At 35.8% G+C, this 16,289-nt stretch overlaps 1 protein-coding gene across 4 annotated transcripts in view; it reads right to left on the reverse strand.

The window, feature by feature from the left end:
• Positions 1-1,981: 1,981 nt before the first annotated feature.
• The window catches only part of usp46 (ubiquitin specific peptidase 46), a 105,171-nt gene continuing 90,863 nt past the window's right edge, over positions 1,982-16,289 (reverse strand). For 3 of the 4 annotated variants that reach the window (XM_043691085.2, XM_043691067.2, XM_043691045.2), the window contains 2 exons: positions 14,601-14,679; positions 1,982-11,717 (listed from right to left, as the gene is read on the reverse strand). In XM_043691085.2, coding sequence (XP_043547020.1) covers positions 11,616-11,717; positions 14,601-14,679 — 181 coding nt within the window. In that variant the 3' untranslated portion in view covers positions 1,982-11,615. The remainder of the gene's footprint in view (positions 11,718-14,600; positions 14,680-16,289) is intronic. The other variant, XM_043691053.2, reaches the window with a different exon arrangement.

Consider the following 16,289-nt stretch of genomic DNA (forward strand, 5'->3'; position numbering starts at 1 on the left):
TGTGTGTAGTGAGTGCAGAATGTCTTAAGTCTGTGAGGGGGTGCATGTGTGGGAGTGTGTGTGTCTATAAGGGTGTGTGTGGGTGTCTGTGTGCGCGTCCGTGTGTATCTGTGTCAGTGTGTATGTGAGTGTGTGTAGGAATATCTGTGTGTAGTGCAATGATGATCACCTGTAATGTGACATGAACCCAAAGTCCCGGTTGAGGCCCTCCCTATGGGTACCGAACTTAGCTATCAGCCTCTGCTCGGCCACTTTCCCCTGCTGCCTGTCCCGAAGTCCACCTTGGAGGATGGTCACCCGAAGGTCCGAGGCTGAATGTCCTGGACCACTGAAGTGTTCCCCAACTGGGAGGGAACCCTCCTGTCTGTTGATTGTTGTGCGGTGCCCATTCATCCGTTGTCTATCTTATACGTTGCAGGCAGGGGTGCCCAGAGGCATGATACATTGGGGAAACCGAGCAAAGGCTACAACAATGGATGAATGGGCACCGCACAACAATCAACAGACAGGAGGGTTCCCTCCCAGTTGGGGAACACTTCAGTGGTCCAGGACATTCAGCCTCGGACCTTCGGGTGACCATCCTCCAAGGTGGACTTCGGGACAGGAAGCAGAGGAAAGTGGTCGAGCAGAGGCTGATAGCTAAATTTGGTACCCATAGGGAGGGCCTCAACCGGGACTTTGGGTTCATGTCACATTACAGGTGATCACCATTGCAATACACACACACACTCTTACATACACACGGACACAGATACACACGGACGTGCACACAGACACCCACACACACCCTTATAGACACACACACTCCCACACATGCACTCCCTCACAGACTTAAGACACTCTGTACTCACTACACACACACACACACACACTTTCTCACACTCACAACCCCTACCCCAGACAGACACACACACAGACAGACAGACAAAGACCCACATGCACACATTTTGTGTGGTGAATTTTTTTGGTACTTTCAGAGTTACATTGCACTTTGCTCAAAAACCACATACATTCATGTAGAACTCTGAGCTCAAAAACTGCATGAATTTATGTAAAACTCTGTTATCTCACTTTTTAGATTGGAATCAATCTAAACATCAGGTCATAGACAGAGAACACAGGGGGCTAACACCTTCAACGTATTGTCTAGTTATCACCATTGTTAACAGCTAACCCGAGAATGCAACTTTTAAAAAAAGTGTTTTGTGATTTACACATGAAAGAAGTGAAACTATCACTGTATTCTAACAGATGAAAGGCTTAACAGACAATCAATTCTTCAATGTATAATTTCAGTTACATCACACTGCAAATTTTTGCTATAAATTCTGTGTTACGATCGAGCCCTCCACAATCACCTGATGAAGGAGCGTCGCTCCGAAAGCTAGTGTGCTTCCATTTAAACCTGTTGGACTATAACCTGGTGTTGTGTGATTTTTAACTTCAAAATCGTAAAGCTGCCTATCACCATTGTGAAAGTTTCATCATAGACTATATCATACCACCTACTCAGGATAGAATGGGATAGCCAGATTGTGCCAGTCCTATTAGTGCCTCCCACATTAAGAGACTTGACATAGTGGAGTCTAGGAGCAGAGGGCGTCGACTCCAGAATAAAGGGATGCCAATTTAAGACTGAGATGAGGAGGAATTTCTTCTCTCAAAGGGCTAAGTGTCTTTGGAACTCCTTGGCATAGAGAGATGTGGGGACAGAGTCCTTTTTGTCCTTAAGGCCAAGATAGATAGATCCTTGATAGTAGTGAATTACGCCAAAAGGGCAGAAAAGTGGATGTGAGAAATGTCAGATCAGCCATAATTCAATTGAATGGCGGAGCAGGCTCAATGGGTCAAACAGCCTACATTTGTTCCTTTTTCTTATGATCTTATTCAAAAACTGATATAAACTATATACTCACACATCTTAAAAGTTTAGATTAATTGATGTAATATTTCATGGCAGTACCTAAGTAAATCACACAGGTTCAATGTTATATTTTATTGAAGATACAGATTATAAACAAGTTCAGTATGCGTCAATTCTTACCATTCCCCATTTAATGGGCTCATTACATTTTAATCAAAGTGCACTGTTGATTTACATACACAGGTATGCTAATGTTTAAAATACCTCGCAGCTTCCCATTCCATAGTTTAGATTGGAAGCCAAATGTTGACATCTTGGCAATTTTACATGGAACCTGCTTTCTATACAAAGTAAATTCAGTGAGATTTCAATACTGCTTAGACAAAAAAAAGTCAGGCAATGATGAAAACCTATCAATTTTGTTGACCAGAATTACAATATTTTGTCCTCTTATGTCTAACATGATCTTGAATGCATTATTTATCTTCTGGTAGCATTTATCTTCTGGTCCTGGACATTTTGGAATTTGAATGTAAGAGTTCATTGAAGTTTGTGTGTTAACTAACTTGCCCATGCACTGAAGCTTTCCTGATATCTGAGCAGGTTATCTAATTTCACTGATGCAAATGACAATGTCAAACCCATGTTGGATAGCTTGCCTTCCACTGCTATCATAAGCATTTAGGGCTATGTGAATAAGTCCTTTCCAGTACACAGCTACTGAAGTATAGTTTGGCACCTTTAAAATCTCCAACTTTGGATTTAATTCTTACAGTTGCTGAAAAAACTTGAAGTAGATCTTGATGTACATTTAATCTTTCCAATACTGAAAAAGGCTTTGCACCTTTCACACATACCAATTTACATTACAATGCCAAAAGTTGGTTTCTGCATATTGTTTTTACAATACCAATGTAAGAATTTACAGAATCACTCCATACCAAAATTATACAACGTAGTTATTGTTGAACAAAAATGTTTACGGTGATATTATATTTAGCAGAATGAAATCCTGTGCTAATATCTTCTGCTAATGTAGAAAGATGCATTTAATGAAACAAATAGTACCAGCAAAACATTGACTTTTGCAGAATTTATTTATATCAAGATGTGCAAACTAGGACATATAAAAGGTACATAAAGTGTGCACTGAATGACAAGTACATAGATGTGCTAATAAAAATCATATTGAATTAACCTCAGATTGTAACATTTAGTTTGTTATTGCAACAATGACAGCAGTATTATGGTTTGATTTAAAATGTGTGTACATTAAAAAAGTACCTTGCCAATAAAGGGCTAACTTGATCACTTTTTTAAAAAAAAAGTCAGCATCCTTCTTCAGCACTCAAAAAGGCGTAGATGGTTTTGAAAAAAAAACTGCAGTGTGTCTTGATTGGAAGGCAATTATACAAGTCATGGCACCACAAATAGAAATTACATTATTGCTAGTAGGTGCAAAACATTGATACATTGATAGCATTGAATTTGAGCAATTTGTTCCTGCAAATGTGCCTTGCCTTGTTGCATTCAAATTGCACTAACCCATTTTTTTTAAAACAATGACAGCCATTGAGTTACATCATAAGGTTCCAACTTTTAACAGTGAAAGAAATACAATAAATAGCAAAGCTGCCCACACTTTAAAAGGAAAGGAATTCATACAAAAATACTGTTGAGACCAAACATTAACAATATTGCGGCACAAACATCTGAACACGATAATGTACTTAAACCCTGAATCAAAAGGTGACAGGCTAGCAGAAAAGCTACAAGTAAATACAAAAGGATGGATTTGTGAAATTACTTCCTTATTGGTCATAATTCAAACAAAAGATTTAATAGACAAAAAGGCCTTTTCACTAAAGAAAAAGGAGTGAATATATAAACAGCTGAAAACTACTGTTTTTCTGTACCCTCACAACAGAAGACCCAATGAGTGATGAGTGCAAAACTTTGATGATTAATTATTAGACCTCAATGAATCAACCAGTGGCTGGAATGTACAACTGAAAGAAATGCAAAACTGGCAAGATTTTGAACTGAACCAAAATAATTAAAACACAAGTTACTTCAATATAACGTGGGACAGAAGGTATAATTACAGATTTCAGTCTTATCAGAATTAGATTACTTACAGTGTGGAAACAGGCCCTTCGGCCCAACAAGTCCACACCAACCCGCCGAAGCGCAACCCACCCATACCCCTACCTTTACCCCTTACCTAACACTACGGGCAATTTAGCATGGCCAATTCACCTGGCCTGGACTGTGGGAGGAAACCGGAGCACCCGGAGGAAACCCACGCAGACACGGGGAGAATGTGCAAACTCCACACAGTCAGTCGCCTGAGGCGGGAATTGAACCCGGGTCTCTGGCGCTGTGAGGCAGCAGTGCTAACCACTGTGCCACCGTGCCGCCCAACTGGCTTTGCAAGTGGTAGTCTCAGCTATTTGCCTCCTTCTTCCCCTACACTGCCAAATATTTGATATATATGCTGCCAGGCACATCTTAGTTAGATGCAAATGGAGGAAAACAGTCTCTATTTGGAACAATATTCCTCAAGTGCATTTATGCATACCAATGTCAAAACTAACATATTTAAAATCCAAATCATTATTCCACATCCCTATAGATAAACTCCGAAAACATCAAGTTACAAACAAAGGTTTCAAAAAGGCAACTTAGATGCTCCATAGGCCCAAATAATTCATAGTTTCATCTAAAAAATTCAGTAAAGCAACTTTGCAATTCTTTCTTCAACATTAATACAGTATCTCAGTTAAGTTACTTGAGTTATCTTCTAATTTTGAATTTATAGACTACATATTGGTTATATGAATAGTACTGTCCTGTGATTATTCTGTTATGCATATTGGTGAAATGAAATCATATTGACTGACATCACTGCCACGTGAGACCAAAATTTCATCTTGAGCCATCACTTACTCATCATGTCACTTGACATTTCAGTTGAACCTGAGCAAGACTTTTGGCAAGAGCCATAATTTATAACTGTTGTTTTACAAATCGTTAATAGTGCAAATGATTTGCTGGCAGGGACCTCGTAATGTTGTTTCAGATCTGGTGCTCCACCAAACAATAGTTAAACGTTTATACAGCACACATTGACCAATGTTGGATTGTTCAACTGACAAATATAAATGAATGCTCAACCATTCAATTGGATATTCTGCCTAACAAACTTTTACCAAGTGTGGCCATCTTAGACACTGCATCCCAATCCACTATAAGACTTCATCCTGATTCAAACCTTAATTCCTATAGATGCAGTATCAAGACGGAACGTGTGCAAAGATGAAAATATCTGGTGCCTTTGTATGGAGTTTTAAAAAATCTACACAAAAGAAAGACATATCTATAGGACTTAAAATTCATTCATTTTCCAAATAAAAACATTTACAGAAAGCTGGAAAATCTAAAAAAAAACTGGAGGCATGAAGTGCAAACTGTAAATACTGATCGTGTCTGACCAGAGCTTATATCAGTTTGTACTATGTAATCAAGACAATGAGCAAAAATGTGAAAGTCCCTCCAATTGGTTGACTTAGAGATATTGTGAAAAGAAATCAATCATATTTTAGCTAATGCACAATTACCATTGCACAAGTAATAGTATTTTTCAGAATGGACGGTTTATGTAGAGATATAATTTACGATTCAATTTGCTGATATCCACTTTATCACGAGTTTGCCTCAAGCTGTTTTGCCTTACAAAACAATTGCCTGTCCAACAAATGCCTATTCTTTTACTAACACAAAGTTCGATCGTAATGAAAGCGGTTACAATTTTGATTTGCATAATGGAAGATCTTATATTACCACTGTTTATAATTTCAGTAGTTATTAATTGAGATAAAAAAACTTGGAAGAGACTAAAAATATTATGGCTGCTGAATTTGTATATAAAGTTGAAATTGCAACAGGAGATCAAAGAACACAACAGAAGATCAGGGTCATGGCATTATTACTGGCTTTTCTGGAATATCAAAGCAAGATCAACTAAGGCAAAGTTCACCAACATTGTGAAGTGTGGAGAAAGTGTCTTCTAAGAATACATAATTGAAATGGTTTACATAGATCAGGTAAGCTTACTCAATACATAAAGAGAACCTTAGCTGTTGGACAAGTGATTATTCAGCAACTTCTACAAGTGATAATTACTATTGCCAATAATGAATCAGATTGAAATACTTGAAACGTCATAGTACACCACGAACATAGATGACATTAATTTATGTAAGCTAAAACAGTTTTTCTGGAGATTGACATAATATTTGTTTTTATGGTATTGGTTGAAGGAAAAATGTTAGCCATGAAAATGAGAGAATACCTGGTTTCCTAGTGTCTTGGAATCATTCTTAATCATTTAGACATTTTTGTGTTCTAAAACTTGCCCTTTTGCAAGGTAATTGTAACCACTTCAATTCTCAAGAGCTCTTGAGGCAGAACTACTAAGTAGCAACCAACGGGATTCCTCAAAAATCACAGGTCAAAAATGGTCATTGTCACAGCTACAGAGGAAAACTGCTCTCTCAAGAGTTGCATCCTCAAAATGAGGGCTCAGATACACTATTTTGTATCTGGTGCTCCACAAGAAACAGTCTATATTCCTTTGTACAAAAACTCATTGCGATAAACTATGCTCAGTTGGGATGCCTGATATTAGGGGCGAGACTCGGGAGGATTGAGGAATTCAAACGATACTAAACTTCTCACTGCTGAGCTTAACAACACTTCTTGAGACAAAAACGAAAAAACTGAGTGAACTACGAGATCAGATAAACTTTGAAAGGTGATGCTTAACATTAATGTTGTCAAAATTCCAAGAATAAATTCTAACAGATTAGAAAAGGTTCATTTATAGGTACTGTACACCTTTCATTTGTCAACCAGAATACCAGGGGACTCTAAAAATCAGCAAAAGGAGAGAAAAATCTAATAGTAAAAAAGCTTGAATGGAATCTAAAAGAAAATTTCAAGTGTTTTTATTAAAATAGAAAGAACATATGAAAATGGCCAACTTATTAAAATACATCTAGTACATCATGGAAGGAGAGGTCAAAATACAAATTCAGTTTTAATCACACAATAAGTTTAAAGGAAAAACTTACTGGATTTAATCTAGGATTTTTTTTAATGGTATTGGAGAAAATAATTGGACTCATGATACGAATTGCTAGAAACTGATATTTTCTACTTTAAGATATTCAGTTGAATTAATCACAATTTTCTGAAACTTGAGATCTAGAAATAACCATGAGACTGCACAGATGTAAATCTAAGCTTAACATGTGCTGTGAGCTAGTCACTGGAGCTCAGAGACAGCATAATAGATGGAATGTAAATTTACCAGCGCTTAAAGAGTTCAGTTATGAAGACAGGTTGCATAAACTTCTTTTTCATTATCAACAGTTTAAAAGGTTGAAGATTCACAATCAAGAATGCAAAATAATAATGGGATCTAACTAGGTAGGTACAAATAGAATTAAACAGAGTTTTTGCAATCATTGTAAAAACAAAATTCTTAAAATTAGAGCTAGGCCAATTTAAAGTGAAAGGGATGTGAAAACCAGGAATTCTTCAAACCTTTCCTGCTTCCCAACCTCACCACCAAAAAAAAAGCTTTGAACGCAAGAGTGCGAACAGAAATCACATTTCTATTGGAAATAGGTTTCAAGGGAGCTAAGGCAAACAGTTGAAATATAGAAAAGCCATAATCCAACTAGTTGGTGAAATAGTCTGAAGGGGCTGAACAATCAACTACATTTACTTTTCCCAAGAGCAGCATCGTTTCACATAACTACAAAGTTAAGTGCATCTTCCTTGAAACCTGTTGAACAAAGGTAATTATGAAAAAAGTTATTTTAAAAATTATTAAAAATATAAAATCAAGCATGTCTTGCTCAGTGTCACTGACAGTCTTGCTTAATACAGGCTCACATTGATTTGTTATTAATTAAATTATTTTTTATTGCACATAGCCTGATCCTGTCCTTTTCATATAATCTAGTTGTTCCAAATTCCAATCTGAGTTTGTCTTCAGTGAAAACAGACTTTCTTGGAGTAGTAGTGGAAAACAGAGTATAGCACTATGCCTAACTATTATCCATTTAATACTTGCATCAGAAGACAATTTCAAACCACATACTAATTTCTTGTTGATCAGTATGTTGGAATTTTAAAGCATTTGCAACCATTGCAAAAAGGAGTGTTACTTGCAACTCACTTGAAGGAATTGTGCTATCACAAAAGAGGTGACCAGTTGCGCAAACTGCAAAACTAAAGAATGCTGAGAGTTAAACACTAAAATAAAATGAGAATTGTGGATACTGGAAATCAAACAAAAACAGCTTGGTCTTTCCAATAAAAATAATTGGCTGAACAGCTGCTCACATAACCTTTAGTAGTAATCACCAGTGAATGATCAAAGCGAAAACAAAAGAGATGCTCTAAGCTCGGGCAAACCACCATTACAAAACAAGATAGAAAGTGAGCAAGAGCTGAAAAAAAAAAGGGAAACATTGATTCTTGCTAGCAGCTAATTCCTTGATATTGAGGCTTAAGTAATTTATGTGGTGCAAAATATTTTTAAGATCCAAGTGCAGGAGCCAGTCTATGCTCGTGTTTCCTTTATTTCTCTTGTACCCCAGCTCAAAAAAGAAATGCTTCTCAGACCTTCTCAAATCTGGGAAGAGCAACTTCCTAAAGACTTCTGCGAAATAATGCTATCTTAAAAACTTTGTTTCAGAATGAGAGCTATTCATAATTCAAGAGAGGATTCTGTCAGCAAATAGACTTATACACTCAAATCATGCTTGAACTAGAATGTGAATTCCAAGAAAGTGACTTACTTGAACATGTGAAACAAGAAAATAGGAAGAGCATCTGAAATGAAAGGCATAGGTATTTGACAATCTCGATCACCCAACCATATGGAGGGTCAATGTTTGTTTAAGGGTCACCACATGCTGTTATTGGCTAGTTTAATATTTAATCTAAGCTCGGTAAGACAAAGGTATTAATGAATCCTGAATTAGCACCCTCAAGTCTGACAGTCATCAGGCTCAAATAGTATCAAGACCAGTTGATTTCAGCAAAATTAGATTATCTTCGCCTAAATCTTTATTGATGATGAAAAAAAGGATTAAACTTTATACATTTCACCAATTTCACAATAGCATCTTTGCAACTAAAGGTCAAAACTCCACGACTGAGACTAAGGTGGGGAAGTGTAGGAATTCCAATCAAAATCTGACTAGGACACCACCTACGAATAAGTAGCATAGGTGTATTTTGCTTCCTAAAGGTCTATCCGATCTAACCCAAGTCTAAAAACTATGGCTAAATCCAACAAGCTTTAATTAATTCATGCATCAAACAGTTCAAATGTCTTGGCTAGCATTATCAATGAAACTGTAATACCTACTAACATCAATGCTGAAAAATCCTGCAATACATTCAGAAAAGCCTTTTTCACACAAGGAGACAGTTTCAGGATATCATTTAAATAGGTTCCATAGATTAAAAAAAACAATTACTCTACAGAATAAGTTAATAAGAGAATAAAGAATAATGACCATATTTTCCTTCATTTACAAGACTTGGATTTAACAAATCCATATGACAACTGTGATTTCTCTGTATGGTGAATCGAAAGAAGTAATTTTACCTAGCATGGACTTTCCCTCCCTTCGCAAATTAAAATGGCCAAAGAAGGCTTTGTGTTGAGTTTGAGGCAGACTTTATAGAAAATGTGTAATATTACTAGGCAGTATAAAGCAAATGCTATAGTTGTTGGTCATAATAAATTCATTTATAAAATAGATCTTAAAATTAGGGAAGCACATGAATTCAGATCCAGGATAATTTGATTGCAGAAACATTCCAGCCAAATAATAAGGCTCCCTTTAAAGTTAAATGCGAAAGAACTGTAAAGATAGTAACTAGAAAATTTAAACGTGCCACGTGAATAATGTAAAATGAGGTTTACAAACATAGATCGCATAAAAGGCTATAAAAAGATGGTTAACAAACTATCTCTGACTGTCTTTCTTCTACTGTACTACACTCCACTTCTTTCTTGTAAAGGTAAACAAAGGAAAAATCTTTTGGAAGTTTCCTACTCCACTAGATTTCTATTACTTTTTCTTTTAAAATATTCCACTTAATGATGAATTTCTAAAGTAAGTAAACAATTATAACAACAGAAGCAACAAATCGCCAAGATAATATTCGGAGAGAGGGGAAACAGGAAGGTGATGTAATACAGTTTGCTATTTTAAGATTTAAGGTTTTTTGTGAGCAATACCTTTATACCAAATCATTCTGATGTGGACTATCAAGAAATGTCAATTTAGAAAGAATTAAGAGAACAATTAATATTTTGTAAAAGGTAAAAATCCAAAGAGAAAGAAGCCGCAAATTTGTGAACATAAAACGTTAGTTGTCAGATTTTGAATTAAGAAGCACTTTCATTTGATTAGCACTGTATAAACCAAATCTAATCTGATCAGAACCATAATCTAAATAGTTAATAAAATTAATAGACACTTAAACTGACAGAGTATAATGTTTTCAACTGTATAGCATACAGAATCAGATTTCAGTTTTGAGACTGAGCACTTTTTGTTCCTTTTAAAGTATATATGCCATCCAATATGTTTACTCGCTTTGCCAAAGATAAGCTACTGTAATTCTCAAATCTCTGGCAGAAATACCATTCTATTCCATCTAATGCATTTATTGTATTCCCATAAATGATATGATTAAAACAAAACACCAGAAAACGTTCCAAAAAAAAAAACCATATAATATACTTGATCATTAACAACGATCAATATGATCCTCTAGTACTATCCAGCTATAGGTGTCTTCCCATTATAGAATATAAACCTAAACAATTAAATACCACAGCATTTAAAAGTGACTGCTCATGAGGTCCAAATTCAGCTTGAAACTGATTTCACTGTATATTAGAATAAAATAACGTGTATTTGTGATTTGTTCTACCACTTTTATCTTTCAGCAGACAGGAACTTATTACACATGCAAAAGTCAGAATGCATAACCATTTTGCTGCTGATAAGACTATATGAACCAAGCTAATCAAATTACATTTTCTGTGATATATAAGGCTGCTTTTAAAGGGCAGTTAATTTTTAAAAAAATCTATGAAACTATAATGCAGTATTATTTGCATTTACATTGAAATAGACACATTATCAATCAGAATACAATCAATTAAAATCCAATGAATTAACAATCATTTTAGACAGGCAAACTTCCACTCCAACAACAGTTTTCGAAGCAGATGGAGAAGAGGGAAAATAAATGATCTCTTCACCAAGGTCTGATATTAGATTAAAAACACAAGCATCTGGGATCAGTAAAGGAAAATGCACCTCAGTGAACAAAATCTGGAACACTACCATAACTATTGGCTTAATTTCATATATTAGGGAAGACTTGCATGCATACTTGCATTACCTTTGTTAGTATTTTTACTGGATATTCCCTTGCCAAAACTACTGACTTAGAACTCTTTTGTAAGATCCCATTTGCTAGTAGCTGACAAATGCCTGGAATACGACCATAAATCCTGTTCTGATGCCCTAAAAAAGGGCCCTGAAAGCACTATATGTTCTAACCATGAGTTGGCAATGGCCTGAGCACTTTTGAACTAATTAACTATTTATCTACCTGATTATCCAGGCCAGTACTTTACAATTTATTCTCTTGATTGATAAAATAAAATATATCCAGACTCTGAGTTTTTTGAAATGTCCGAAGTCAGACCATAGAATTCTTCAATAGCTTGAGCATCAATTTTCTGTAAAAGAAATAGAATTCTTCAATAGTTTAAGAATTTCAAATATAATTAGAAAAAAAATCAAGTATGTTCATATAATAAAATGCATTAACTGTGAAAATTTCTGCAACTTTACATTTAGTTATCTAAACATGAGCAATCGCCAATCACTGCTTCACCACAGATTGCAGCCTCATTACTTTAAAAATGTAAATTATTTTTGATACAATCAAACAAATATATTACATGTTAATCTAACATACAGCGGCACTCAGATTTGGGCACCCATAACATCTGCAGCTGGATAAAACAATTCGTTACACACAGGAATTTATTTCAAAACACAACTCACCAAACTTTACAACCCGTATTTTCAGCACAACAAAATGTTCCCACAGTTCTCACACAAAGGATCCTTTCTTAGTATAGGTTGAAAGGGTGGCAGATGGAACAAGCATAGTCAGACTGAGTTGGTGGTAGTGAACAATGCTAGTGATTGGGGTTTATTTCTGTAATTACGGACCAAAGTTTCTGACACTAATTCAGAGTCAAAAGGTACTGGGGAAAAGAGAAGTGGCTCGTCATAAGTTGAAACTTCCTGGGCAATTCCCAAGGATGTCAATGTATCTGGGTATTTCCAGTAATATATGTAGCGCCTAACTGAAAAGTTGAGGATGTGGGCCACGTTCTCAATGCTCCTCTGGCACTATATCACATACCTGTTAATAAGATTCAAAATTAATTTTCTCCATAACCCTTGTCCATTCTAGTAAAATTTAGAATGAGCACAGCAGAGGGAGCTTTGTGTGGAGGGGTGAAGGACTGCAAAGTTAGAATTTGGGGCATGATCCCTTTAACTGAAATTTTTAAACTGTTTATATCCAATTTATATTTTATGCAAATGTCTCAACACCCAGGCTTCAAAACTTGGTGAGACTGACAGTTAGATTCTGCTTTTTTTAGCAGTTGAATAGGCCAAGTGATGGAGTACAGAAATGACTTAATGATAGCAAAACATTTGGGAAAAGGTAACCACAATAAAATCAAAATTTGTTACAACAGAAAGGAAATCAATAAAAGGTCAAGGGTACTTGGTTGGAAAAAATATGTAATAAATAACAATGGACTAAAGTCAAACTAATTGGAAACCACAAGCTGGATTAGACTAGATGCCATGTGAAGGAAAAGAGCAGCAGTGACATGATGGGCCAAATATAATGCAGTTGTACACAGAACAGAAGTTTGGTCCAATTATTACAAATCTTTGCAAACGTGGTTATTTACTATAGTAAATCTTAAAATTTCTTAGATTTCTAAAAAGAAAGCAATTTTTCTACTTTTTCTTTGTATTTCAAGCTTCCAGACATGGATACTTTGCTGGGGTGCAGTTCCATGGAACCAGTTACTCTTTGGGTAGCTTTATGAAATCTATGTTTTCTTATGCAAAATTACAGACTGATAGTCAGTAGATCATGATAATAAAAGCAGTGCCAAGGAGAAGGAAGTAACAGAGTTGAGCTACAATCTCTCAACTAAGATTTTAGCCAGCTTCTGTTAAGAATAGTAAACCTCGCTATTTTTCAATTTACCCCAGGGATTTGATTGCTGGGAGACGAACTTGCTTTTATTTACCTATGTTTTATGTTTCTATCCACTTTTATTCGGAACATACTGATCATAACCAAAATGAGTTATGGCATCATACAGGTTGTTCTGCTATAACATGGTTTTTGTTAATGCGAATTCACTATAACATGATTGATGAATTGTGGACACTGTTTCTATAGCTTGAACTTTTAAAGTGTGTACTGGTTATAACACAATTCTGGCCCCAATAATTTAAATGGTACTGCTATCACACAATTTTCTTATAACATGGGGTTGCATGAGAACAGAACTACCATGTTATAGCATAACTGACTATATTTTTTTAAAAACTTTGTGGTGAAAGTTAATACAACTCAGATGCACAGCATAAAAAATAGACAACTTGCCCATATTTACACAATGCAAAAGTTGTCAGAAGAGGGCAAGGTGGTGATTGTAGTTCACCTTAACCTTCACAAAACATTTAGAATACAATAGTATTTGACTGACATGAAAACAGTCTCAAATGAAGGAAGCAGTAAGTAGTAGTTAGTTAACTTTAGTCCACAGAATTAGGTGTTCTCAGTTTTATTCTCATGCAACATGCAGCCATGTGAACTCCCAATATGGTAGTCCACTACCAACCAAGTCAGCATTATCCATGAAAATGTTGGTGTTAATGCTGGTTTTTGGCTTAATTAGTATTGAACTGATAATTGCAAAATGAAAAACTTAAGTTTTTTTTCCCCAGCAATCTTTTGCTTAATTAGAAAGCATCGCATCAATGGCATGCTATTCTTGCAGCTGATTTGCAAACTGTCAATTAACTGTATTCTCAGAAAATGATTTGAATTTGTGAAAGGCCAAAAAAAGGCTTACAGGTAATTCTATCAAGAAAGAAAACAATAACCAAGCCTGTACGCTCAGCCTTCCACCAACTGGCACATCCCATCATGAGTAATTCTGAGAGAGAAAATGTCACAGGACTGGGACAGTTTAGCTGTCTATGATTGACTCAGTGTTTTGGGGATAAATCATCCTTATATAGGTGGGGATTATCAGTGGAGCAAAGCATGGTGGTGGTAGTTGGAGGGGGTGATAAATCAAGCAGGAATCTCATGCTCTTTAAGTAACCTGACAGACTTTCGTATTGTTAATTTAAAAAGTCAGGAAAATAATCAGGCTGGATTCACTATGGATGCAAAATCCAGCCTACCTGGTTTTCCACACTGTGCGTTGGTCCAATGATAGGTGAAAGTCAACCCCTTTTCTGCCAACTTGAAATTATTATAAAGCATAAATATTTACAAGACTAACCTCAACAATATCATCGTCAAACAAAAGCCAGAAGCCATGGCTTTTCACAATAGTTATATAGTGTCCACGGTTAGGGCCACTGTCATGAGAGAAACAAAATTTAGACATCTTGTAAGCATCCTCAAACAAATATTAAATGCTATATAGATCAAATAATTGATCGACATTTATAAAAATGTACTTTAATTAGAAATTATTGTTTTCTTAAATAGACAGATAAACTGCTCAGTTACTCAATACTATTTCAGAATTCATCTGGTTTTAAAAGGATTTAGCCAAAAAAACGTATATTCAGGTCAGGTACAGCTCACTCAACTGACCATAAAAGTTAAATTAATTGACAATTGAGTCAAGTCAGTTCATTCTCAAATTATTCTGCAACCAACATATCAATTTAACATAATGCACAAAGATCCTCTGGTAAAATCAACAGAATGCTATTTTTCTCAAATTTCACTTCTGTTCTCAGCATTCCTAATACAATATTAAGAATAGGATCATTATATTTTGCAATTTTTCAGTCACTTTCTTTCTTCATTCAATTTCCATCTGGTTTTCAAAGTCTCTTTCATTGCAATTGTAATACTGTTTATTTACATTGCTTGTGCATTTATTTCTAGCTTCTAGTCTCTTCAGTAGAGCAGAAAAAAAATTAAGTAGCTTAACAAGCAAATCCCTTCACTTTCACAGAGGTAGTTTACAGGCAGTAGCCTGAATGGAAGAAAGATAAATCATTTGATTGAGATTCACTCAATGGACAGGAAGGAAAGTAGGTCTTGATTAATATTTTAAAATCCTTACAGTAACTGATAATGGACTGGCTACATAATAGAAATGAGATCAAGTTTAAGAAACAAATAAAGCCATGCACTATAGGATTGACCAGTAGAATTAAGGGGGAATATAGTGTACCAAATTGTAGTAAATATATGTCACTCCTTTGAAGGCGCATGTAAAGTGACCTAGGCCTTTCTTTAATAATACAGCCATAAATGAATACACAAGGAGCAGAGTGAACACATGGTGTATTTTTTCAGTTTCCACCAACAGGAGATATTCGACAGAGGATCTGTCATCATTTTCAACTTTAACTATTATTAAAAAAAAATCTACTGAAGCCAAATATAAAACAAAGAAATCACATTAAGGCTGTCCAGTGGTTAGCACTGCTGACCCAGGTTCAATCCCAGCTTTGGGCAACTGTGTGGAGTTTGCACTTTCTCCAAGTGTCTGTGTGAATTTCCTCCAGGTGCTCCGATTTCCTCCCATAGTCTAAAGATGTGCAGGTTAGGTGGAATGGCTATGCTAAATTACCCATAATTTCCAGGGATATGCAGGCTATATGGATTAGCCACGGAAAAACGCAGGGTTACAGGGATAGGGATGCTCTTTGGAGGGTCAGTATGGACTCAAAGGACCAAATGGTCTGTTTCCACAATGTAGGGATTCTATGATTAGGTCATAGCAAATAGAAACATACCTAGCATTAAAATCCCTGGCAGACTACAAAGCAGAATTGTGACTTGATGCTGAGATTGAAGACAGTTCAGCTGCGATTATTCCTTTCTGCCCACCCCAGAATAACAAATAGGCATTTACCACTTGCGCATGGATTGTTCTGTGACTATATAACATACCAGTAACATGGACTTCTATCTGTAGATAGCTGTTTCAAGGACATCTTCTGTT

This window comes from Chiloscyllium plagiosum, unplaced genomic scaffold (assembly GCF_037043375.1).
Source record: "Chiloscyllium plagiosum isolate Xiang-an unplaced genomic scaffold, Cpla_swu_hap1 HiC_scaffold_1, whole genome shotgun sequence".
Lineage (NCBI taxonomy): Eukaryota > Metazoa > Chordata > Chondrichthyes > Orectolobiformes > Hemiscylliidae > Chiloscyllium > Chiloscyllium plagiosum.